The 26761-nt window shown below is 41.1% G+C and overlaps 2 protein-coding genes and 1 non-coding gene across 4 annotated transcripts; 1 reads left to right on the forward strand and 2 right to left on the reverse strand.

The window, feature by feature from the left end:
- Nucleotides 1–991: 991 nt before the first annotated feature.
- Nucleotides 992–10668, reverse strand: LOC138617859 (terminal nucleotidyltransferase 4B-like). Its single transcript, XM_069693186.1, has 12 exons — nt 9733–10668; nt 9522–9645; nt 7136–7182; nt 6467–6587; nt 6244–6351; nt 6015–6143; nt 5239–5458; nt 4564–4690; nt 4247–4350; nt 3898–4079; nt 3608–3745; nt 992–3436 (listed from the first exon to the last, which is right to left on the reverse strand). Exons 1-12 carry the CDS (start codon nt 10476–10478, stop codon nt 3002–3004), a joined length of 2481 nt encoding a protein of 826 aa, XP_069549287.1. The 5' UTR covers nt 10479–10668; the 3' UTR covers nt 992–3001.
- A 1093-nt stretch (nt 10669–11761) lies between these two features.
- ice1 (KIAA0947-like (H. sapiens)) lies at nt 11762–23883 on the reverse strand. 2 transcript variants are annotated; one of them, XM_069693185.1, is made up of 20 exons: nt 23678–23883; nt 23492–23550; nt 22814–22925; nt 22570–22646; nt 22430–22467; nt 22225–22298; nt 21977–22053; nt 21703–21740; nt 21489–21571; nt 21355–21391; nt 21000–21056; nt 20804–20878; nt 20290–20654; nt 16888–19752; nt 15659–15827; nt 15181–15341; nt 14496–14686; nt 13404–13504; nt 13194–13292; nt 11762–12478 (listed from the first exon to the last, which is right to left on the reverse strand). In XM_069693185.1, the coding sequence occupies exons 1-20, from the start codon at nt 23765–23767 to the stop codon at nt 12297–12299; spliced, it is 4950 nt and encodes a 1649-aa protein (XP_069549286.1). In that variant the 5' UTR covers nt 23768–23883; the 3' UTR covers nt 11762–12296. The 2 variants fall into 2 exon arrangements, with proteins under 2 accessions (XP_069549286.1, XP_069549285.1); XM_069693184.1 differs by having other exon boundaries at nt 22225–22307.
- An 850-nt stretch (nt 23884–24733) lies between these two features.
- trnae-cuc (transfer RNA glutamic acid (anticodon CUC)) lies at nt 24734–24805 on the forward strand. Its single transcript has one exon. It is a non-coding gene; the product is annotated as a tRNA-Glu (tRNA).
- The last annotated feature ends 1956 nt before the right edge of the window (nt 24806–26761 follow it).

Below are 26761 nucleotides of genomic sequence, written 5' to 3' on the forward strand. Positions count from 1 at the left end.
ACACAGCAAATCTTTAATTGTGATTTTCTGTTCCTGTGTAGTGGAAACAACTTCTTATGAGAGTTTTTTTTTTTCAGACAAGAGTACACTTAACTAAATACAAAACTCAGCAAGAGGATGCTATCTGGCTTCTTTTCCCCCCGAGGACTCTCTCCACCTATTTGAGGCGGTAATACATTTGAATATAACCACAATACAGGTTGCAACACTGTGTGGATATTTACAGTGTGCAACGGCAACTGAATAGGTAGGTAGGTAGGTATATACTTTATTAATCCCCAAGGGGAAATTTTTTAAATAGCTCATCAGTGCACTGACCAGACTGGCCCCCCATGATGGGGTGTGCGTTTGTGTCAGCAGATTTCCAATACAGGATCAATGCTGTCCTCCTCATTTAATCTGGTTAAGATATTCATCAGGAGCATCGAGCCAGCTTTTAACAATATTATGAACTGTAGACAGTTCCAAGAAAGTGGATGTGGATTTAGGGTTTAAATTCCTAGTGCCTTAGTCAGCTAGTTTGAATCAAGAAAGGGGACACAGTGAGGATGCTCTTTTCCAATTGTTTTAATTGGACTAAAATGGCAACGATTTTAGCCACTAACCCTCCAGTGATTAAAGCTTCAGGGGAGTGATGTTACTGAAGCCCTTCCCTGCTGACAATCTGAAAGGCAATGGGTCTCAAAGTCGAGCAATGATCCACCACTGCCCCCTTCAGATACACTGACGGATTACAATACAAAAAGGAGTGATGGTGATCCTCAGCATGCATCATGTCAAACAGTACAGGTCAAGTATGAGGTGTTCTGAAAATGTACATACCTGTGGGCAACTAGATACATGATAACAAAGGAAAACCAGAAAACATTATTTTAAGATCTACCTCATGCAAATGCTGGAATAGACAGTTAGCTGGTTAAGTAAAGTAATTTTTTTTTTAAAAACTAAAATTATTTTACAAAACACAAAAATTAAAACGCTCAACCAGAAATGAGAGTTTTAAAATGTTTATTTTAAAAAAATAGAAAACTTAGATAAAAAAAAAACAAGGTACACATTTATGTCTGTCATTTACACATTACAAGCCATCCTAATTACACTGATAAGAGCTGGGGATTTGGTTTGTGGCAATATGATAACAACCTATTGATTATCCCTTTGACAGCTTTCTGAAAAGCTGCAGGAAAAAAAATGAAGGGATAACGCTATGAGTATCATTTTGAGTACATCAGTTTGGTACACGAGCTGTTACAACAATCCGACTTTGGCTCGACCAAATCCCTTTTAAAAAAGGTGAATCTATGGTGTCCCAAGCTCAAGTCATCATGTGGATTGCTGTGTAAACGATGTAGCTTTGCAACCTTGTCTTACAAATACAGTTAAATATGGCCAAGGAAAACCTCTGTGGAATATAAGGACTTCTTATTCAACCGATTTCTAGTTATTCACATTGAATTAAAAAAAAGTAAGAAAAAGGGGGAAAAAAAGGATGTGACATGATGCTAACAATCACTAACTGCAATAGGAGTCTGCTCCTGGAGCTTACACCTAGAAGCTGCATGTAAAGATAAAGCCAAGTAACCCTGGCAGTGCTTATTGAAGCAAACATGGAAAGCTCTGGCTACGTACAGGAGAAAGGGCAGATTTGGTCAAGAAGGCAGTTAACCTGTTGCTTTAACAGAATCAAAAGGATATATAAGGCAGAAAAAGAAGCACTTTGCTGGTAATAAGTAGCACCAAACGTTTTTTGAAATGACACGTAGACAGGGCTGAAGGTGCATTTCCTGTCAACACACACTATCAAGAGGAAATACAGCCTCATAATAGCCAAACTACTGCATCTTGAGTGATATGTTTAAAATGAGAAGCAATGGTGGAAAAAATATTTGGACAGGCAATTTGCAACGTTTCAAGTGATCATCATAATGTTGGCATCATAGGATTTTTGGCACATTTCTCATGTTATACCATAGCGCCCCCTTCTGCTGGAAAGCAGTACACACACGCACGCAGACGCATACACACACACACACACACACAAACACACCTTCTAGGCCCTTAAATCCATCTATTGCACTGATCAGTATATTCCAGAAATTAAAAAAGCAAACATATAGTGGGGAGATCCCCTAAAATGAAACTAAAATGTGAAATAAATTAAAAAGCAAGTCATTATTGCACATAAATGCAACAAACATAACATAAGGTGTCAATGTTTACAGTACTGAACAAAATATAATGGTGCTGATGTGGAAAAAAAAAATATATCCCTTAGTGACAAAAACAACAAATGAATCACCAACACACACAAAGACGTTCTCAGTACATTCAAACAAGTCATCACAGTTTAAACGCTTAAGACAAGGTCCGTTTTGTGCCGTCACACCAAAAACATCGTCAGCGTTGCGCTGCATAGGTAGAAAGGTAGTGGTTCGCTTCAGTCCAAAGTACAATTTGTAGATGATGGTCCAAGCTTCAAGAGCTCTGAATCATGAGTTGAGCTCGTCGGGAGTTGGATTCATGAAACCAAATGAGCTCAAAACCTGATCACAAAAGGCTCAATAAGAGTCAATACTTCAAGAGATGCCAGGCTTGATGAACCAGTTCAGTACTATGGCACATGATGTCCTAAGATGTTCAAGTTGCATGGAAAGTCAATACTTGACTGAGCACTTCAGCCGACTGGCAGCTAAAACCAAGAGTTTTTAGCTGCTAGGAAGCGACAATGATGAGAAGACCCAGTCTGGAAATCAGGGATTCCTCAGTCAACTCAAGTCGGTGCTGGTGTGCATCAAATTCAGAGGAAGTGCTTCTGACGTCAGACTGATGTAACAAAAAGAGCACAGTTAAGATGTTTACACTTTTCCTTCAAGAAATGGGAGACAACATGACTTGTAGCATGATGTAAAACACGTATGATTACATACGATCTCTCGTGATGGGCTAAGAGAGGCTGTCAACGATCAATACGCGTTACGTCGAGTCCTGCAGTGCGGTTGTTTCACCTGATCTGGTTGAAAGCAGGCAGAATGTCCCTCTTCCTGCGCCGCCAGGTGTTACGGTTGTACTGCTGCTGGTTCCTGAAACCCGGTGCCGTGTTCTGACTCTGGGGAACTAACCTGCACTGTGGACTGAAGTTACCTTGAGATTTGTTTTGTCCTTGGAGGCTACCGCCCTGGTTGTGCTTGAAGCCAAAACTGTGCGGCTCCAGTGAGCCATGGGAGTTGGATCTCAGGGTGTAAGTGTGGCTCTGATGCCCTCCCACCTGAGGGTGGTAAAGCTGGTGGAGGGGGCTCGTGGAGGTGGTGTGCTGGGTGATGTGTGTGGTCTGCGACGTGTGACGGTGCACAACGCTGACGGAAGGAGGATTCTCGTGGTAGAACTGGCACCGAGACAGAGAGGGGATGGTTATGTTTTCTGGGAGGGACATCTGCACCTAGAAAGAGAAGAAAATCCAATGAGAATCCTGCTTAGGGTGTGATTTTGCATAGTAGTAATACAGCAGACTAAATCTTAATACAAACAAACTATACACATCTCCCTGTTAAATTAAAAACAAATTAAATAAATTGAATTAGGTAGAGAGAAAAAAAAAAGTCAGACCAACCTGCCGTGTTGTGTGAATGAAGCCTGCTGGATGTGTGGCCCTCAGGTCAGAGGCCATCTGGATCACTGAATGCACTGAGGCCAGGGTGAGAGGGTGGAGCTGTATGGATGCATGGCTGTTCGGTGGAGAATCAGACTCCTGTGAAAATACATGTGGTGTCAACAAAGCTGCACAGAAAGGATCAAAACTTCAACAGCTGGACTTTAATTAAAAAAAAAAATGTTGAGAGCATCATTGTAAACTACTGATTTAGAAAATATTTCCGCTAACAAAATATCCTTTGATCTTACGATGTCACTTCCAGAGGAGGAGGAGGAGAGCGAGCAAGCAGAGGAGGACGACGAATGGTGTTGAGGGCTGGGGATGAAGACGGGGGAAGGTGAGGGCGAGTCAGCACTGAGGGGGGAGGAAGAGTCTCTTTGATCCTCCACCAGCATCAGCCGGGCTAGGTCCTGTTCACACGTCTCTACATCTAAGACCAAACACAATAGTACTGTTGAAAAAAGTTTCAATTGACCAGGCATTTATCACATATTTGTCTCTTAACATGGAGAAACATTTCTTGTGGATCAAAGTGAAGAACTGCAGTCAAAAAGTTGCAGAGAGTAGATGCAAACCCAAAGTTGAACAGAACGTTACCATGGTTTTCCAGCTTGGTGTACTGCTTGGCTCCCCACTTCTTGATTGTCCAGTCCCTGTAGGCCAGGACCTCTGGGCTGACTCTGATGATCCGGCCTAAAGTACTGCAAAACAGAGAGGTATGGTAGCCGGACAAAGTCAAACACAAGCACTGAGGGACAAACAAAAACAAAAAACACAATAAAAGTTTATCACCCTTTAATATAAGGAAAGTTAAACAGCTTTCATGAAAAGCTTAATTAACCCTTCTGTCGTGCTTTAATTTGAGTGCAATGAAAGAAACTCTGGAAGACAGCAGCTGTGTTAAAGAAACCAACCTGTCATACTCTTTGTTGGGGTATGCGCGTGCGAGAGGAGACACACCGTGGCTCAACACCATGTAGGCAAAGTCAAACACCTGCTTGACCTGCAGGACTCCGTACGAACTCCTGCCCACGTCGTTCCCTGTGAAGATCACACAAATGAAAAATAGCATAAAGATTTACACACCACATCGTGGGACAGCAGCTGGTGTATCCTGAATGCCGTTTAACTAACTCATCAAAATAACTTATTTGTGGATACGAGTCAGATGGAGAACTCAAAATGTTAGCGTGTACATATTATTATTATTTTTTTTTTTTACTTGTGCAAGATAGTAATGTAAACATTAAAAAAAAAAAGCCTGATCATAACTTTATCTCAAGAACAATTAAAAGGAAGTCAAGATCAAAATGCAACATACTTGGCACGATGGCAAAAGTACATATCTAACTTTCAGCAACCATAAACCAACTGTACGGCCTCTTTTTGCTCCTTTTATTAAAACTCAAACTATCTGTACAGGTGGTTACACAACTCCTCTTCACTAGTGCAGCATATTTTTACATTCATTCCGCCACCTGACAGCACTTAAAGCTCCTGATGAACGAATGCGTGTTCCTGTCAATGTACATTATCCTCTGTAATATGCATGTGTGATTTGGGCATGTTTTATTCATTCGTTTCCTGACCTGGCTGTATTGGATCCTCGATGCAGAGCATGGATGGCCTGTTTCCACTCCCCATGGCTTTGAGCATTTCCTCCTTGGACTGGTAGGTTCCTCCGTTCTTCACCCTGATGCTGGTCTTCATGTAGTTGAAATCGCGGCCGTACAGCTCGAAGAACTCGATCAGCAGGATGCCCAGGTTGATGTTGATGTTGGCACGTCGTGTGTCGATCCGAGGATGCAGCTGTGATTAGAAGGAAGGATTAGCTTTGCTTTGTAACCACCTTTGTTACCAAGTCTAGTATTTTGTACATCTCACTTTGTCTGTATTTGTTTTATCCTTCATAGAATCAGCTTGATTAATAAAATACCCAATTAAATCTATTTCGGAAACATTTTAATTTTCGATTCAATTCTATGAACACGTCCATCCTTAATACATTTCAAAATATCGCTTCTACTTTGGTGGTCTTTCAAAAAGGAATTCAAATTAATTATTCAGATACTAAAAAGTTATTCAAAGTAAAACAAAAAAAGAAATCGTATAAAAGTAGAAAGTAAATGTAATTATGTGGTACAATTATCGTGACCAGCACAAAATGCTCTTTAAAAAAAAACTATATATATATATATATATCTATATTACTAAACAGAGAACATTTCAGTTTATTTTGTTTTCACTAAACCTGCTGTGTTTTGAATACAGAAAGGTATTATATGTAGGTATTAGTGTAGATGCATTTACACACTGTGGAGCTAAGTGCTATGGAGATGAGCATGTATGTGTACTACATGTGTACCTGCAAGAAGCTGATGGCCATTAGTATAAGGCTATATGAGCTGATGCCTCCAGTGAAGACTTCATTCAGATGCCTCTGCAGCAGGAACTGCTTCAGGACGAAGATCAGAGGTGGAAGGACAGTGTACTTCTATAAAATAAAAGGGGAAAAAAAAACAACCCGGAATCAACAACCAAATCAACAACATCCATGTTAGCCCCATTTAATATGTCACGTGTTAAAGGCTTACCTTCAGGTAGCTCTTGATCAACTGTGCTGCCTTGACTGCAGTCTCTACATTAAAGCTGATGTCCACCTTCACCTCTGTTTCATGGTCAGTCAGCTTGATGATTGGCACCTGAGGACAGGTCAGGATTTCAGCCACTCAATGCATCGTGATTTTGTGATGAACTGAAACTTTTTTGGTGTGTGTGTGTGTGTGTGTGTGAACCTTACTGTCAGAAGAGACTTACTGTAGCTTTGTCCAGGACTTTGATGGGATAAGGGCCAGCCACATTGTGTTTTGTCAGGGCTTGCTCCAGCTCCTGCAGTGGGGGGTGGTCCCACTTTCCAAACACCACCAGGTCAATGTCACTAAAGGACAAATCCACAAAATACATTGTACCTAAAAAACAACAAGTGTGTGATCTCAAGCGCCCCGTCTACAACCGCGGAGCGCACGGATGCCCAGGCCACCGAAAAACACATACGAGGGTGGCGAGCACATTGTTAACAGTTTGACAGATGAAGACTTTTAGATGTACAAGACAAAAAAACTATAACTATGTTCCTGAGAAGTAAAATGTTTCTTCAGCTGAACGAACGGTTGCTGACCACCTCCTGAAGCACAACCTCTTCCAAAAGACGTGTCAAATCTCCCTCCCCTCAACATTCTTCACTTCTATAACTCTCATAACCATGAGGTCTTGAGAAACTCAAATACCACAACAGTACTTGACAAAAAAGTTGTAGTAAAATTAGCATTTCCAGCAGCAGAGTGATATCATAATACAAACACACACAAAAAACATCCCCGACCAAAAATAGTTCTCCCACTTCCTACAACTTAGCATACTGAGATGTATTAAAAGAAACCCATGTAAGGTCAGACAGTACAGGAAAGGCTACGACCTAAATGTTACCTTGTTGGAAGATAAAGTCCTGTGCTGAAGCTGCCAAAAATCTCCACCTGCAGAGGACAGGACAAATGAATGAGCTGACACATCAGTAAAACGCTTGGCAAGGTGATAGCTCATGTCTAAACTAGTTGGAAACTTCACTGGCAACATAAAGCTAATATTTAGTTTATTAAAATGATACTGATATTCTCCACTTTTGATGAGCCCCGTGGGGGAAAAAAGCAGGATACTTTGGTTGCGATCCATATGGAAATAGCATGGTCTGTTGCCATCTTAAAAAGTAGTTCTCAAAATAAAGAAAAAGCTAGATTAAAATGTGCAGTTAGCTGGAGGAGGCAGGAAGTGGGACATATAGAAATCAAACAAGGTTTCGTCATACTGATACCTGGCCATCAAAAGTCATTCATAGTTGGATGCATGTCTTTCTGCAGAGTTCAATTCTGCATGTGTTTGTTTAAAATGTCTAAAATACTTTGAAAAGTCATATGTTAGGTGAAAATGTGACTGCTCTGGAACAAGGGCAGGATTATTTTCTGTACAACGACTCTATGGTCTCACTGTATGTGCCGTTTCCTGTTGAATTATCTCGTTCAGCTAAAAGAATTAAACATCTGTAGCTGCACAGCTTGGAAGAATAACGCCACATGATCTTTAGAGAAGAGAAGGAAACAAATGTAATTCACAGTGAGGCCCAGTGGGATTTCTGCAGGCCAGGATTAGTTTAAAATGTTTATAATACAACCCCAAAAAATAAAATAAAATGGAAGTTATTTGTAACAAAGTACACCCTGTCTAACATGCTGTTGGCAGTATATTGTGGAAAATAATTCACAAATGTTGCTCTGGGAATACAAGTGACATGAATAAATAATTACATCTGGCCAACTCTGTTTGGACATATAGTGTAAACTCAGCTGCTGACCGACTACTGTGCGGTGAAACAAGAGACGCAAGTGGAGTAACACACGGGACGGCTCAGTATTTAAAACAAGAACATTGATTTAAAGCTGTGCAGTATAATATGGAAAGCAATAAACAAAAGTCACAACTAGAAATAAAATGTTGCCATAAAAAAACAAGGTTACATAATGATAAAACTGCTAAATCCCACTGAGCATGGTAATCATAACTAAAGGATGGAAATTCTATTTTGAGGACTGTTTTTTTTTAAGTGTGACATAATGTAACCAGATACCTGTTCACTTTTCTTATCTTAGCACAATGTTAGTTTCAAAAGAACTGAAGTTGCTGTACAATTATGAGCCTAACTGAGATAAACTGAGACGGAGGAAATTAAAGTAGAGCCGCAATGATGATTTGCTCTGCAGAATAATTCTATTTTTGAGTCTTTTTTTTCGTTTCTTAAAAAAAAGAAGCTACAACTCAACTCTGGCCTCTTAAAAAGGTGAATATTTTGGGGTCCTTTATTCCTCCATGATAACAAACCGAGTATGTCGTGGCGGAGGACATCTCATGCTGCACTTTAGGCTTCAGGAAACACGGGTTGCCATTTCTCACCATATTCTGACATTTTAAAAAGACCAAACAGCTAATTGATTAATCAAGAGAAACAATTGACAGGTGTCTCAATAACAAAAAAATAATTGCGAGTTGCAGACCTAATTCCAAGTCTGGCATCAAATGTTTCAGCATCATTTCAGCAAAATACAATAGCTGTGTTTATTCAAAAATAGGTGAACGATCTATTTCAGCGTCGCTCAGAGGACTTTGGTTGCTGTACAGAGTTCATGAATTTAAAGGCCATGACACAGTTATCCGACACAAACGTAAACCCCAGCCTTGTTCAGCTTAAGTTAAGGCACCCAATACTTGAAGCTGCCACGCACTGACCTGGCTCAGCCTACAAGTATGATTGGAAACCTATCAGAAAAATGATATCGCAATAAGACTGTACAATAACTCACCTCTGGCAAAATCCATCACACAACAATAACACCGTTGGTCGTCTGTTTTCTTGTTTGTTAAAATCTTTGCACTGTTGTTTCGTTAGTTTTAATTGAATTGAATTATTCTATTTTAATTTATTCTATTTATTGTAAATACTGTGCATTTTTATATGTAATATTTTACTGTTGCTTTATTGCTTTCCTGTACCTATAATGCTGCTGTAGCAGAAAAAAAAAAAAAAAAAATCCCCCTTCTGGGATTAATAAAGTAACTATCTATCTATCTCTCTATCTATCGACCAAGTTAGAGGGAGGGGGTGACGAGCAGCAAGGCCTCGGGAACTGGCCGAGCACGGTGCACCTCGAGTAATCAAAAGACAGGCCAGACTCCCGCATGCTGTGCAGGCCGGAGTGGGGCACATCCTCCACGAGAGCAGGAGTTTAGCTCTCCGAGCCTCTGCAAAGGAAGCTGGATCACTCACCCGGGCCGTGGGCCACAAGTCCTTGATGACGCGCTCTATTCTGCTCACAACATCTCTCCTCATGGCCTCCTCTTCGGGTCTCGGTGACATGAAGTTGAAAAAGTCCACTATCTCCTCGTGAAGACTGAAAGCAAAAAAAAAAAGGAGACATGAAATAGGGACAGAATACAAGTGCGACAAATACAAGAATATTTCTCCACGTCTCTCTTACCCATTGACGCCCGGGCTGTAGCGCCTGGTTTTCCACAGGCTGCAGGAGGAGTCTTCATGATGTCCACTGCAGCTGTAGGACAGCAGCGGGTTGATGCCGTGGAAAGTGTTGGCCCGGCTCAGCTGCCTCCTGCGGCCGGATGGATGTGACGGATAGTGTTGCTGCTGCTGCTGCTGCTGGTACTGGTTGAGATTTTTCAGCCCAGCGGGGGTGTGGCCGTCGGATTGTTGCATGCTGCGACAGTGTTGCTGGACAGTGTGGAAAGGCGGAGCGGGGTGGTGGTGGTGGTGCTGCTGCTGCTGCTGCTGCTGCTGCTGCTCTCGGACACGGTGCTCGTTCAACTCGCGCTCGCCGTAGTGTAAAAACTGGTTGGCCTCTTCCGTGACGTTCAAATTGTCTATCTGCAGAGAGGAGCCGGAGGGCGAGGAGCTCTCGGCCTCCGAGTCCAGAGAGGAGGAGGAGGACGGCGACAACGAGCCCTTCCTCCGGACACTTCCCCTCCTCTCTCCGCCGCCGTCTCGCTTCGGCGGTTTCCCGAACACGACCCCCGGCTGCGGCGCTACATTTCTGCAGTACTCGCGGTGTGAGTCCGCGGAGTTTTGCGCCGCAAAGTTGCGCTGGTGGTGGAGGTGGTTGTCGACGCCGGAGTTCGCTGCGGATCCCTGAGAGGTTTCCCAAATGTGCATCCATAGGGAATTGGCAGGTCCCTTCTGCTCCGGCTGGATCCAAGCGGTCCTGACATCCATTGGACTCGAGTTTTGCCGAAAACCTCTTCGATGAGTAAACTGCAGTCAATTTGGCAAATTAAACACTTTGCGCTCAAGAAAACTAGTATACCCTACTGCGTTAATTTACTTGTCATCCTCGAAGTGCTTCATGTCCGGAAACTGGTTTGCCGTTTAAAAGCAGCTTGGCCAACTCCACTCCCCATGTAAGACAAGCCAATATGGCGCACCCAGCAGTACGAATCAGCATTTGCGCATGTGCGAGGGATTTAAATCTTTGAACACACCCCTCATCACAGAGATGCGTAAAGCTGCCTCTACGCGTGCCGGAAACAACCGGAAATTGAGCTATTTAAGATGTTTTCTTTCTTGGGAGATCATTTGAAACAAAAATACAACATTTAAAAAAAAAACAAAAAAAAAACACATGTATTTGTAAAAATATGCACACACAAAAACCAATTACATTTTCATTCTGTTCACACATTATACTCACTGTGAGTTATTTTAAAGCTCATATTGGCATATGATAAAGCCTATTCGTTTCCATTTTTGAAAGCTGTTGCCAGAAACAGGAGTTTAGATCTGTTTTGTTTTTCTTACATTTTGCTAATAATAACGATCAAATATTGTACTTTGATTGGCTACTGTATAATTCAGTCCAAATCTCTCTAACGTTCTCCTGCATAAGTACAATTGAAATTGAATGAAAAATATTGTAAAGGTGTTATTCTAATCTTCAAATTAAAGCTGATCACAAAAAAAAAAAACACTTTTCTTTATTTTTATTTTAGGCTGTTTTAGAAAGTGCAGTTCTATGAGTTTAAGGGTTTATCAGTGCAAAACGTCCAAAGCCGTTATACAGGAACATCTTGGTTTATGAAGTCAGATTGATTTGTACAAGTTCATATTTACTACTTAACATTGATATGTTACAGAACGCTTCCAATTTACTGGTCTAAAAGTGGGTGAGGCTTTTATTTTGGTGGCCTACACCGGAAATAGTAACACTAACTTGTTTGCACACTGAGCAGAGATGCAGCCCGGTAAAATAAAACGTGATAGTAGTAGTAATTTGGCTGGAATATTAGTAGCTGCCTCAATCACTATTCTTTTTTATGACTGCTGATGTTGTGCCTAATAAGCCATAATGTTCACTGAACTTGCTTCTTCTTTTGGTTTTAACGCCTGTTTTTTCATCACAACAGACAGTGGTATCAGGTGAATCCTCAAAAGGCAAATGTCTTTGTAATACATGATGTGGAGGAGACACATGAATAGAGACTACACTAAAACAAATAAAATATGACTTCATGTATTTTATTTTGAAAAATTTAAATAAATCTCTGAAACTTTACTGAAGCTGTACAAAACATTTACTTTAGCAATGAATACAGACACTGAGCCCACATATAGACATTTGAATGAAAAAACATTTACAGCCGCTTCACCGCTTAACACATTTACATGCTTTACAATATTTTTACAGCATTACCTGAGTATTGCAGAGGCAAGATGCTATGCCAGTAAAATGTTTGGAAACCAAAACTTTTGTCTCCATTAAAAATTGACGAAATTATTTGCTATACGACTCTTTAGAGGTTAAGTGCACATACAAAACAAACAAAAACGCAGACATTTAAGAAGTCTGAAACTTTCTTTAACAATTTAGTTTAATTTAAGACATTAATTGACCTCCAGACAAAGAGCACAAACCTGTTTGAGATTTGGGAAAACTATGATTTACAATTATAGGCTGGCAGTCAGCTAGTTAAAATGATCATTGAGGTACTCCTCCTAATCTTTAAAATACTCTAAGAGACTGACATGCTGGATCTTTCAGCTCTTGACCTGTCTGCAAATAGAGGCTAACTGGTTAATGCAGCTGGTGACAGCAGGGGGGACACTCTGAGATGCTTCTCCTCTCCACCCTGCCAGGGCCTCCAGGGCTTGTTTGGGGTCACATGGAGACAAGTCGTAGATGCAGTAGACAGCTGCTAACTGGACCTCCCATGGCACGCCTGCAGACGGATGATGTCATACGATTAGAATTCTTGAGGGAAATCCACTAATGGGACTGACTTTTGTCTTTTTTTCATGGTGTCATGCGTTTTTTTCCCTCTTATTTGTCACATTTGTGACAAATAAATACAAACGTGCTTCAACATGTGATGGAAAGAAAAACGATTGTTTCTTGTCTGCATGTGGCTCCGGTAAGTTTCTCATCAAGTGGCTCCTGGAAAACTCCTTTTGTTTTACTTTTCGCATCTAATCTATGACTCCCCGGTGTCCTTATCTTGTGACCTACAACCAACTCGGTATTACCAGTATTAAAGCAGATACAAAGGGAATGGGGGTGACTGTCAACTGTTTGTCACACTATAAAAGCTGCCCTACGGAGGAGTGACGTTGAGCAATGCTGGACATCCTTCTTTGAGTGTACATGTATTTGCTCCTTCTTGCAAGAATAAATGTCCGATATGTTTGATTTTGAATCTTAGCCTGTGAGTAATTTTTCCAACACATGACAAAGCAAGATATAAATACAGATCTTGCTTGAAGGCAGACAAGTAAATGTGTGTCTTGACATTAAAAAGATAACAGATTTAAAATGACCATTGGTGAAAGGCATGTGTGGCTGAAATTAGAAGAACTCTCAGCACAAAGTGAAGGCTATGTATTAGTTAGTCAAACGGAAATCTTTATGTTCTCTCCATTGTTCATAATATTTCTTACCTTCAGTGTGTCCCTGCCTACCAAACGTGTTGATGATGTTGGCAACAGTTAAAACAGAGGAAACACTCCTTTCTTTGAGTCCCAGCTGACTGAGGCGTCCTATTAAAAAAATAAAGAAAAAAAAAATTAAATTTTCCACTGCCCTTTGATAATTTAATGACACCACAACAGGAGATATTTAATATACACATAAATTCACAAAAAACTGACCTATGAGTCGGAGTACAGTGGCGACAGTCACGTCAGAAACCGGTTCTTGTTGATCTCTTGGCTGCGTTACCCAAGTGTTCATTAATGGCCACAACTCCTTGCTGTCAAAAGTGAAATGAAAAGATTATAACAGGTTTACGAGCCATTTGTTTAAATAATGGATCATCTTTATAACTATATTCCACATTTGTGGTTAGCTCAGCTGCAGGGGGTAGAGAGTAAATGGTCTGGACTTGTATAGCGCTTTATCACCTTTCGGTCACAAAGCGCTTTAACATGGTTTTCCCATTCACGAGACAGATCACCATGCCAGCTGAACTAAATCAGGATGATTTTGTCTCTCCTATACAAGTGAGCAGGACCTGGAGAGGAGGGGGAGAAGCCAGAGACGGGACGGACGCTCGGAGGCAGGGCAGGAGAGCGTCGGCACAGAGACATTGGTGTGGGGTCAGGGGTGAATAAAAAGCATTTATACACGAACGTGTGACTCAGCGAGTCATCTGTGTCCAGGAGGAACCCCGGTAGCACACACCTGCTACAACATTGTTGTTATATTTTCATTGGCAGACAACAGTGGATTAAATGACATCATTAAACCTGCAGTGCAGAACTTTTGTCTCCCCCTTCCAGCAGGGAGAGTAATTACCAAAATCCAGAAGCCTCTTCCATGTATGTTGCGGTTGTAAAACGGTGGACAAATTAAATAAAAGGCTTAGAAGTATGCATTTCACTATCAAAATATTTGTTGCAATCAGTCCAATAACATTTGGAAAGTCTAGAAGAGCTGCTTGATTTAATTATTTTACTCCGAGTCAAATTAACATAGGGCTAAACCAGAAATCAGTCGACTCGACTGGCGGAAGTCTCGAGTCTCTGCCCATAGAGCATGTATGCATTCACCCAATCCGCACAGGCACGTCTTACCAGACAACAAATATAAAAACTCGGCATACTGCGATATACAGAAAGAGTTATCTGGCGGTGGTTGACTTAGTCAGCACTGTGTGAACTAGTTTAGAAAGGCTTTAATGTAAAGGACGTTCATTTATATGTAAAACTCACTATAGACTCATGTTAGAAAAAATACTATACCTCAATAAATACTCATAGGTCCACCTCCACTTCTTGTGTGTGCAAAGGAGGTGCAGTGTGAAGACATGTTCCCAAGCCTCAGCTGCCAGGTCATCCCCGTACCGACTGTGTTTGGTGAAAGACAGATTTGACCCTGACTGGACCTCAGACAGAGCTCTGGAGATGAGCTGGTCAATGTCGCGGGGAGGACTCTGTAGTGAAATGAGACGATTAAGTTGTAGAGGGTGCACTTCACTTAATCGGACAGGACATAGATGGGAAAGATGGGCAAGGAGAGATGGTGTGATAAAGACAAGCAACTGACTCCAACCGCAGGTCACACAGGTTGGAAATGAACCAGTCCTCAAAGCAAAACATGCTCATAAAAGTGTTTTCAAAAATGCAGTTTAAAAAAAAAAACTATTATTCTTTGATATTGTTGCCGTTATGTGTTGAGAGATGTGGAGAGATGAAAAGAAAGAGAACGGAGGGAGAAATGTTAAGTCTTTTGCTGGACACAGACATGGGATGTTGCACTTCGTGGTTGGTGCCCCCCACAGTGCCAAGGTGGTTACAATATTTAAATATAGTATATAGAATAGTATTTTGTAGTAAACTCTGGTCATTGGAGATGTCAGGACTGGCGCTATGTCAGTTAAATAATATTGACAATGTGACAAATGTGGAAATGAATCTCTAAAAATACCTTTTCCCAGCCGAGGAATGCTGACAGGCAGCTGATGAGCTCTTGTGGTGCTTTCAGTTTGGTGATGGCATGAATGGCCTGGCACAGAGAACTACTGTGGGACAGAACAGTGGGCCATGTTGACACCATAAACAAAATCAGCTTAGCAGAATCTGGGAAATCTGCAGAGGAAAAGAATCAAATAAAAATACATATATTAGTACAACTAAGCTCAAGTGGTGAGTGACCAGGTGTAAGGTAAAAGCATTAAGAGTCTTCTTTTGTAATTCAGTTAGTTTCCATTTTCATTGCTCACCGTGTTTTCCTGTAAAAGCCAAAGCATAAAAACAGCTGAACTCCATTTGACTTTGATGAAGAGGCTCCGAACCAAAAGAACTACCATCCAGACGATATGAAGGGTTTCTTCCATCTCGGTAAAACCCTGTTTTCTACTTTAAGGCTCAGAGAAAAACACCGGTGTAGGAAATAAACTGCTCACCTTCGGCGAGAATGCTGTAGGCCAGGATGTGAGCCTTCTCCCAGTTTTTCTTCTGTCTGCAGATCCCTGTGTAGACTCTACAGAGGGCCTGCAGATAGCTTCTGCTGAGAGCCATCTTTTCAGCTCTCAGTTTGTTCAGGATGGCTAAAATCATGTGATCTGCCTCGAGCTGAGGAGAAAAGAGAAACATTTGCATAAGTACATTCACACAAAGCTGATCTCTCGAGCCCATGACAGTCATTTGTCCTTACATATAGTAAACTATTATTTGACGGGAGGCCTGCATGAAGCGCTTCCCGGCTTTATTTGAACCCTTGTGATTACATTCACACATCACTGCCTTCGTACTAAGATTGTGCCAACTTGTATGTGGTTCCCTCTCTGTTTTCTTTGTTAAACTTTAGAAGCAAGTTAACATAACAGTGACAGAAGGGGTTAATCACAACATACAAAAGGAAATGAGCAAATGCTGTCAATGAGAATAAAGTCTTTACCAAAACAAAAAATCTTTAGCGAAAACAAAAAGTGTTGTAGTTTCTGCAAAACCTATTTGCAGGCCAAATAACTTTTGTTTTGTTTTCCCTAACAGATCTCCTGCTCTTGCGTTCTGTAGAAACTACATCTGGTTAAGATCATCTATTCAAACTAAGGTTTTCTAGTAATTTAAATACAAAATGAGCCAGACTACAAAAATTTGAATAAGAACCTGGACATTTTGTTGGAAGGCAAGTAGTTTCCCAAGTAACATCATTTGTGTAGTTCCATCCCAGTTATCAAAAAGGCATGATTAGTTTAGCATGTTTGCTATGCATCCCATAGCTTGGTTTAATTATGTAGAAAAATGCCATTTCAAATGAAGAATGTATCATATACAGTGAACCCTCGCTATAACGCGGTTCACCTTTCACGGTCTCGCTGCTTCACGGATTTGCATCGTGCATTGAAATCACATTACGACTATATGTAACGTAGATATATTTAATGTCCAGTTCTATCTATTTCAATTGTAAAATAAAGGTTACTACTTCACGGATTTCGCCTATCACGGTTTCTATTTGGAACGTAACCCCCGCGATAAAGGAGGGTTCACTGTATCCTAATACAGATCACTTGGGAATTCTAGTTTTTCTTCCAAATGTACAGTAACTCAAGCTGGAAAAAAACCCACACAGAATGGATGGCAGAAATGAACATGTTGATATGCAAGAACAATAAACAAGTACACTAACCAAGCTTCTTTGGCAAATGTCAGAGATGACCTCCTTCTCCTCATCTCTCAGAACAGGCTTTTTGGGCAAGTTACCGACATGCAGGTGGCTCCAGATCACAGGCAGCAGATCAAAGCTCTGGTTTTCAATTTTCTTTAAAGCATTAACTATGAGATTTTGCTCTGCGGGTTCTCCACCTTTGATGGATGGAAGTGTTGTCTCATCTTTCTGCTTCTGAGTCTGGGCCGAGGTAGTCTCCTCTCCACCGGTGGAGGAGAGCGAAGGCACTTGCTTGCGAGTAACACCAGCAGAGCTGCAGTCAAGCTTAAGACGTTTGTTTACATTCTGAGGCAAGCTGACGTCCGACCTTTTTTCTCCTCTCATCTCAGTCTTGGTGAAGGCCGTAGAGGTGGAGTTTATCGTTTTAAAGCCAGACATCTGGCTGTCAGTCGTTGCGGGTGATGTTCCACTGTCTGATGAACAAGTGTTGAGATTGACATTGCCTCTGAGAATGCTCAGAGTCCGAGCACGGGCGGACAGCTCCGGATACATGGTGTCAAGAAACCTCATGGAGTTTTCCTGAGACGGACTGGTAGAAGATGACGGGGAAGAATTAATTGTCGAGGGCAGGCGACCAGGGACTGGCACGGCATGTTTGGGAGTGGCCGAGCCGAACTGGAGTGGCGAGGAGGGGACTCGGGCTGGGCTGTTGAGGGATGAAGAACTCAGCTGCTGACTGTTGGGTGTCAAGTGGGCCTGGACGGGAGTGTTTGGCGAAGCCAGTCTATCCATGGGTGAAGGAAACAGGAGTTTTCCTATAGCCTGCCTTGGGTTGATTGATTTGCCTGCCTTTGGAGGTGTGGTCAGAGGAGTCAGGACAGGAGGAAGTGGAGATCCTATTTCAGAGCGAAATTGGCCTATACACTCTGGGGTTGTAGCTGTAGTTGTACTACTGCCCACGTCTATTCTATCCTGAGGGAAGTCTTTGACAATGGTCTTTTCAGTGTTGCTTTCCTCCTCTAAATTGGCAGCAGGTGTTTGCCGCTTTGTCAAAATGTGTTCCGTGTTAACATCAGCATTCATTTTTCCTGGGTGAGGGTGAGTTTCCAAAGCCTGCAGTTTAAAAGTGGGCAACAGGCATGAAGGACTCAACTGACTGCAAAGAAAATGTGTATTTTCATCCAGCGACTTACATTCAACAGCACTGTTCATTGTCTCTATGTCAACATCTCTTTTTGAAGGAGTTTCAACATTTGCTGGATTAGATTCCTGTTCAGCATGCGACCCGTCATCTTCCCTCATCAACACTGGAGACTTTCTAAGAGACTCGGGTCTATTACCACCATTTAACTCTGAGGGCAATGCTGTTACATCAACTCCTCCAGGTACTTTTTCCTCTCTGATCAAATGGGAACTTTGTTTTTCACACACTGCAGTCTGTGATTCCAAACATCTCTTTTCCCCTGTTGTTTCAGCAGCGTTATGAATTGATGAGGTCGTACTACCTGCCTCAATTCTGTCCTGAGGGAAGTCTTTTACAATGGCCTTTTCAATGTTGCCTTCTTCCTCCAAACTGGGAATAAGAGTTGTTTTGTCCACTGAAATGTGTTCTGTGTTAATATCAGCATCCACTTTTCCTGGTCTTGGGTAACTTTCCAAAGCCTGCAGTTTAACAATGGGTGAGAGGCATAAAGGACTCAACTGCCTGCAAAGCAAATGTGCATTTTGTTCCAGAGATTTACAGTCAACAGTAATGTTCATTGTCTCTACGTCAGCATCCTTTTTCAAAGGAGGTTCGACATTTGCTTGACTAAATTCCTGATCAGTACGGGACACGTCATCTCCTCTCTTCAACAGTGGCGATGTCTTAGTAGGTGAAGGTCTATTATCACCATTTGACTTTGAAGGAGAAGCAGCTACCTCTACTCCTCTAGATCTTTGTGCTGCTTTCCCACATTCTTCCCCAGAAAGCTTGATAGATTCATCAGTTTCCAGCCTCTTTCCAAGGTTTTTAATTGAAGCACTGCTGATGCTGTCCTTGCTGCTTGATGAACAGGGGGCAGATTCAGAGTTCTTGCAGAGAGAGCCTGCAGGTGTATCTTGTCTGTCGTGTTGTAAACTACAAGAATCTGGATGACTTTTTTCAACTTCTAAACCATTTTCTGGATTTGCTGCCTTGTTGTCTTTCACAAATCCAGTGAACATTGAGGAGGTAACTAGCTGCATTTCCTGTGTTTCCATAGAGATTACAGAATGATCCGTTCCTCTGGGTGACTCCCCGCCATCAGGAGTGACTGTTTTGGCATCAGTAACATCACTAGGGCCTGTGTCTACATCCATTTCTGTAATAGTCTCTGACAGATCCTCCTTTTCCTGTCCTAAAGCAGTTTCAGTTTCAGAGATGCTGTTGGCCCCAGTGCTGTTGAGGTTCACACTGCAGGACGGCTCTGGACCTTCATTAATTAATGGAAGAACCTCCTTTATAACTGTAATGTCTGGTGTGGGAGAAGCAGGCGGCAGTGATGATGCTGATATTAATTGCACAGATGCTGACTCCTGCTCAGTCAGCACGTCTGTTTGAGGATGCAGTTTTCCATCATCTGTACTGATTTTGCCCTTCATTTCAGCAGTGCCACTCAACCCGTTTTGTCCCAAGTCCTTCGAGTCCGTTTCCTTGGAAATGTATTCCTCTTCTTGCGTTGGGACCATTGGCGAGTCTGCATTGTCCTCTATTGGAACTGCAGCAGATTTTGAACTCTTTAGGCTTGACAGTGATGCTCTGATGTGGAAGGACTCCTCTTGTTTAAGAGGAGGAGAGTCCTCAGGGGGTTTAGGAAGGTTTTTCTTTTTTCCATCATCCATCTCTATTGGTTCCATCTCAGTGTCCTGCAAGAAATAAGAGAGCAACAATGTCATTTCTGAAATCTCATGTCCACCATGACCCGAGAATGACAAGGTTAACCAAAGCCATGCTTTACTAAAATTACTAAAAAGGTCAAATCTGTCATTTTTCATTAAATATATATATATATATATAATATATATATATATATATATGTCTGGAGTTTTCAGAGTGTATGAATAAATTGTGAATTATACATGGAGAATATGTAGTTTGTAAATGTATCAACTGGTGATACATATAACTCAAAGTATTTTTTTATGAAAAGTAAAGTTTTGAACACTTGGAGGAATCCATAAATGACTCGAACTAGTACCTGATACAAACATACTTTTTGAAAGTCATTTTCACATCAGATCTTCTATGACTTTTGACTATTTGCAGTTTATACTGTATAAATAGAAAACCACAGCAACGTGCACTGGCCTAAATTTACAGACAAAAACAGAGAAAACTGCACATTAGTCAACTTAAACAGCAACAACAAAAGACATTCCCATTAATCATAAACAAATTCTCACCAAATCTGATAGCGGCGATAAGCAGGGAAGCAAAGGTTTAAACAATCCCATTATCTCCTCTAAAGACAATTCAGGAATGCTTGTGTCAGAAGATGACTCCTCGGTTTTGCGCTCTTCGGTCAATCGCTTGCCTTTTTTCCAAGAGTCTGTTTGCTTCTTGCCACTTGAGCACTGAAGAGATGCTTGACGCTTGATGGCATGCTGCGCTGCAGGACACAGCTTCAACTCTGTGTAAGTGACCTTCGCCTGTGTGTGGTAAGTGTGGGATTCATTGGTCTTGTGAGAAGCTGTTGGGGACATTTTACTCTGGTGAGAGTGTTGTCTGTTTTGTGGAGGGGAGGGAAAAACGTGCTTGCCGCTGGACTCTGAAATCAGGACAATTAAAGAAAGGATTTCATAAATGTGGAAGAGTCAAATTGTGACAGAAATACAAACAAAACTGAAAAAACGGAATTGACTGATGTTTTGTTTGTAACAATACACTAATATGCGAGAGGGATTAATGATGCCTCACCTGCAAGGTGCATCTGGTTTGCCGACTCTGGCTGGACACATGCCCACAGATCCTTCAGCAGAATTCGAAACTTCTCTGAAAAACACACCAAAACATTTGTACAATGAAAAAGCAAAAGTCAATCTGCTAGTCGGGGTAATGCATGTGCTTTGCTTATCAAACCAATGTCAATTAATATGTGAAACAAACTGCATACCTTTGTCAACTTTATGCTCTGTAGGCACACTTGCTTGAGTTGTTGTGCTCTTATATTCTTGGGGAGAAAAAAAAATGCAGATAGTTTGAATTTGAATGATCTTTTGTGTCAGGAAAAGATTCTGCTGTTGTTGGAAAAACTGTTCACAGGTAAAATGAACTTGGTTATATTGTTAAAGATTTTTTTCATTTATACTACAGACATTGAAACATAATTAAAATGATATCAGGTCTGGTTATTTTTGGGAGAAGTTTTGCGACTTTTCAAACTTCTGGAAGAAAAAAAGACCTGACCACAGTAAAATAAGCTTCCATTGCAGCACTGTGTCTATAAACAAAACTTTGTATTTGTTTACCTTTATTCCTTTCTCTTTCCAGTTTCATCAGTCTGACCTACAAACAAATTGAAATTATACATTTAGAAAGGTCATTTCCACAGTATTAAAAACATGCTTCCCAATTTATTGTTTATAAAAAGTCATTACTGCACCTGGAGGTCATAAATATTTCTTTCCAACAGGATCTTCTCTGTAGTCAGTTGGAATATTTGTTGATTCTGTTTTAAAACTGTGTCTGAAAAGAGGTCAAAGTAAGAACAGCTGAGCCACCAAACAAGCATCGTCACATAAACACAGATTCAAGACATCCATATGATCATAACAATCTTTCATACCGAGTAAAGCCTGATTTTTTTTAATACCAACCTTCGAGCAGTCTGACTGTATTTTCAAGGTTGTTCTTTCTGTTGATGAGAACACAACATACAGTATTTTTTAGCATGATTAGACTGAGAAAAGTGTCTCTCAAATGAAAGATGATAAACAACAGCAACAACTGCAAATAATAATAATGTAGCATAAAGTTGTTTGACATTTCAAAATGAAAAACACAAAAGACACCAAGAAAAAGACAATCATTACTGTCTAATTTAAGAAACCATATCTCTAAAGCAACTGTAGAACCAGAGCAAGTTCTTACACACTGATCAGCCTGTCATTCTCCTTCATCACATTTTCAACTTGCTCTGCTTGTGCCTGAGATTTCTTTAAGGATGCCTGCAGAGGTGAAAACAAAGATTTACAAATTTGATCAAATTTCTGAGCTGGATTGTAGAAGATTTGTATACATCTCTTAAGAAGAATGGCCATATTCTTGTCAGTTTTCAGATTACATGAAATTCAAATGCAGCTGGTCAAATGTACCCGAAGAGCATTTGCTTTTCTCACCTGGGTTTTCAGCAAATCATTTTCCACGGCAGCCTTTTCCCTCTTCAGCTGTGCATTTTCAAGTGACTGTGTTTCTGTCAAATCTAGGAGTGTGAACGACAATGTAGAATCAGAGAGAAGCATTTAACACATTTGCAATAAACTATTATTAACAAATATGAGACTCTTGCCTCGTAAAAATTAACAGCATCTGAATGCAAAGTACCTTTCACATGTGTTAGCTGGTCTTCAAGCTTCATATTTCTAAAGGATATGGAAAACACCTGTTAATATTTCATCACAAAGACCACCAAGACAAATACCATTATCTGAATGGTCCTGATTATAACTGTCGCCATCACTTACTCTGCCATTGTTTTGCTGTTTTCCCGCTTCAGCTTTTCCGCCTCTTCAGACAGCTGTCCGTATGCCTCCAGAGCACCCTTATTAAAAATAAACACACTGTGAATATCGGCATAGCAGCAGAATAAACAACAAATGTATTCAGTGACTTGGGATTTGGTTGTGTAGCAACAATACTGAGAGGCAAATACATTTTTACCTGCAGTGACAATATCATTTGAAATGGTTCTACAGAGAAAGGACACACCTTCTTTTCTTCCAGTTCTGCCTGCACAGATTCATAATCTGCTGTCTTCTTCTCCTGAGTAACCAACCGGATCTGCAGCTCCTCCAGCTGCTGTTGAAGCCTGATTGAGTCACTGTATAAAACCCGGTCACGACAGAGACGTGTTAATCCAGTTGCAAACAACATTGAACAACATTGATACTGTTTGGTCGAGAGTGAAGTTTTCAAAGACAGGATAAACATGTCAAAGTTATGTTTCTGTATAATACCATTGTACTATAGTTATTTCCCCGCCCCACACACACACACACACACACATTTTTCACATTACATAGTTGTGAGGGGGGGGAAAAAATAGCTAAGACTGCTAAAACTCGTGTATATACAAGAATATAATTGGTTGTTCGTGTTTTGATGGGACATATTTCCATAGATAACACACTTTAAGTAAAGTTGGAGAACAGGTGAATAAACTTCGCCAACGTGGTTGCGGCTGAATCCTCTCTGTCGGCAGCAACCTCAAATCAAAACACCGCAGCTTTGTTTGTTTCCTGAACACAGTCCACCGTTAAATATATATATATATATAAAACAAAGGAATCATTAATAATGTCCCAACTTTCTTTTCGCGACTTGTTGACCGACGGTTTTCTGAGTGGACACGTGTAACGATGGCAACTATCGTCTGTTAATACTCACTCTGAAAACGTTATCTTCTGCTTCAGTGCCAAAAATGACGACACGTATTCTGTCAGACTCTGTAACACACACACACACACACACACACACACACACACATAAGACAACAACTGTTTACACTCAAGTCTCCACACGAGAAACGCAGCATTTTAATGGACTTCTTTTGTCGTGAAGAGTTGATCTGACCTGATGCAAGAGAGAGCAGTTTGGACATTTTCCAACCGTCGCGTCCGCGGCTATCGCCACCGTGTTGGCCCGACTGTCACCCGGCATCATAGTAACTCAATGTCCACCGAGCTCCACGCAGCCGAGGTGTTATGAGCATAGACACGTGTGTCTAAGGTGTAACGGGACGAACGTATTCCGGTGTCACAACTTCCACACAGGTTCAAAACAACTTCACACGTTTTCGCGTCTCCCACGTTGGCCGAGGACCCAAAGCCAGGACCCCGCAGGAGGAACTCCGCGAAATGCCGGAAGAGCTGAAGTTAGATATTATTGCTACGCTGAAAACATGTTCAAATTTGTAAATATATATATATATATATAGTTGAATATAAGTACACCATGTATTAAAACGTGTCGTCATTTTGTGTTGGTCTAGATTTGTTTTTTTTTTTTTTGCTGTTGGTCGGATTTTAGTTCAGGCATATTTTTGTGGGGCATTGCCGGTCAAAATCCCGTATGGCATGTAGGGTCAAAATAACAATTTTGTAAAGCATTAGCACCATGTTTGTTGTAATTACAGTCTGATATAGAGACACTGGTAACAATGATTACTGGAGCACAAAATCTGCATGAAGCATTACTGCTGAAAATAGTTTGTTTTGTCGTGGACTTTCGATACAGTCAAAAATAGCGACATCTGCCGGGAAAATACTGGGTACTGCCTCTGTATTGAAAGGTTGAATCTGGCACTGCTTTTATGAATTTTAAGCGGAGTTTACAGTTTTGTCATTTAGCAAACTGACAAGATTATTGGTATTCAAGCCAGCACGAAAACCCTCTGATACACGTGACGAAACAGCACTGGGGTTTGGGGTGGTCACGTGATTTTTTTTTTTTTTTTTTTTTTTTTGGCTTTAGAAGATTTGGTCTTCAACGTGTGGCATTTTCTGTTTAGAACCAAACATCTCCACGTGTCTAAAATGTGTTTCAACAGATAACGAAGGACAGATCAATAAGCCATCGCGGAACTATAGACATGATTTCACGACGACTCGTACCGCATCAGAGCACCACTCCCTGGTGGTCTAGTGGTTAGGATTCGGCGCTCTCACCGCCGCGGCCCGGGTTCGATTCCCGGTCAGGGAACTCGCTTTTTTTTTTTTTTGTCCCTCAGGTTGTGATATTTGCCTAATTTCTAAATCTCTATACACAGTCAGCAGAGGGCGCTGTTGTTCTGGTAACAGTTTCCTCACTCTCACGCACAAACACACACACACACACACACAACACACACACACACTGAAGGAATGGCAGAAACCATACCATTAGCCTTGGTAACACTGCCCCGGGCTGAGCTGTGTTTGTGTGGATTCATTCTGAGCCTTCATTGATAACCCTGCAGACCCTTGATATGGTTCTGTGTGAAATCGAGGCCAATCTGAAATGGTTTATGCCTCTAACCTATCCACTGCACTTAACTTTGTTTATTGGAACCCATTGCTCATCCAATGGATAGATTTAATAAATAATTTGCCTCTCATGAATTTAACATATTTTCAAATAAATGGAGAGAGCCAGTATGTTGGCCGTTAATACAGTGCCAGCAGGTTTTTAAGCCGAGCGGAAACAACTAAAGGGATTGCTGTAGGTGCATCCTGATGGAACGATAATAGCCCTGTAACTTCAGATGAACTTTCTGAGTGTAGCCTTAAGGCCAAAGAGCCAGCTCTCTCCAAACAGATGCAGTCAGAGATAGCATAGTTTCATTAAAGTGGAAAGGTGAGTGTTGTGCAAGCTTTCTCGCTTCCTGTCTGTCAGATAATCTCTTCTGTTACCTGACATGAGATAGGTAACATTTTAGATGTTGCCAGATTTGTCTTGATCACCTTTGTTATCTACAGGAAGCATGTGTCTGATCACTATCTTTATATAAACAACAGAAAAAGGCTTAATCCTCTTAATCCCTTTCTTCTTGTGTGGTTGGATTTTATCTTTCTTTTTTGTTGACAGAAATGTGACTTTTTTTTGTTTGTCTCTTCTCTTCTCTTCTCTTCTCTTCTCTTCTCTTCTCTTCTCTTCTCTTCTCTTCTCTTCTCTTCTCTTCTCTTGTCTTCTCGTGTGTTGTGTCAATTTTGTAAGCACAACTAGCATCAATTAATAAAACTGTTGTTGCATCACTGAAATTCTTGCAAACATCTGCTTGGGAAAAAGAGAACTTTGTTATTCTGGCCTTCGCATGTTCAGCGGTTCAGTGTCTACACACACACACACACACACACACACACACACACACACACACACACACACACACACACACACACACACACACACACACACACACACACACACACACACACACACACACACACACACACACACACACCAGAGTAACACAGTGGCCAGAGTTGGCCTTCTATAAATCAACCAAACAGAGTTGGTTTGTAAGGATGAAAACCCCCCTTTTCTCTTACCCGCCTATCCTTCTCACTCTTTCTGCAACCATTTCTCTCTGACAGCATGAAACCCACAGATATTCTGCCTCTCCTGGTTTTTTTTTTTTTTTTTTCCACCCTACTTCTTCTCAAACTCTTCTTTCCTCCCTGTCTCTCCCTCTGAAAGCTTTAGGGCTGTGCCCCGGGGATTATGACAATGGTTATTTTGTTATGGGCATCTGTGTCTCCTCGACTTGTTGAGAAATGACTAAAGAGTAAAGCCCAGATACTATATGTCATAGGTGTTGAAAAGCCTAATACCACATTGGCATTGCTGTTAGCCAGTACCCTTTGGCTTATGTGCTGCACTCCGCTGCATGTTGGAAACTCCATCTTCTTAGCATTAGCCCCATGCACGCTGTTTTAGGAACTTAATCAAATTCCTATTGAGGTTTTTAATGATATGAAGTGTAACGTGGTTCTGGTGTATTAAACAAACAGTGAAAAAGGTTCAAAAGAAAGGCAGCAGATGTGCCTATTCTAGAGGAAAAAACAACAACAACAAGTAATCAAATCAAGTTCATTTTTATACCTCAATATCATAATGCCTTAATGCTGAACTGCAGAACGCTGATGCATGTGAGGTGAGGTCCAGCACGTCAGTAGCCTG

The sequence above is a fragment of the Brachyistius frenatus genome, unplaced genomic scaffold (assembly GCF_029030835.1).
Source record: "Brachyistius frenatus isolate BFR_SWC_R1_liver_20210118 unplaced genomic scaffold, ASM2903083v1 Contig_14, whole genome shotgun sequence".
In the NCBI taxonomy this organism is placed as follows: domain Eukaryota; kingdom Metazoa; phylum Chordata; class Actinopteri; family Embiotocidae; genus Brachyistius; species Brachyistius frenatus.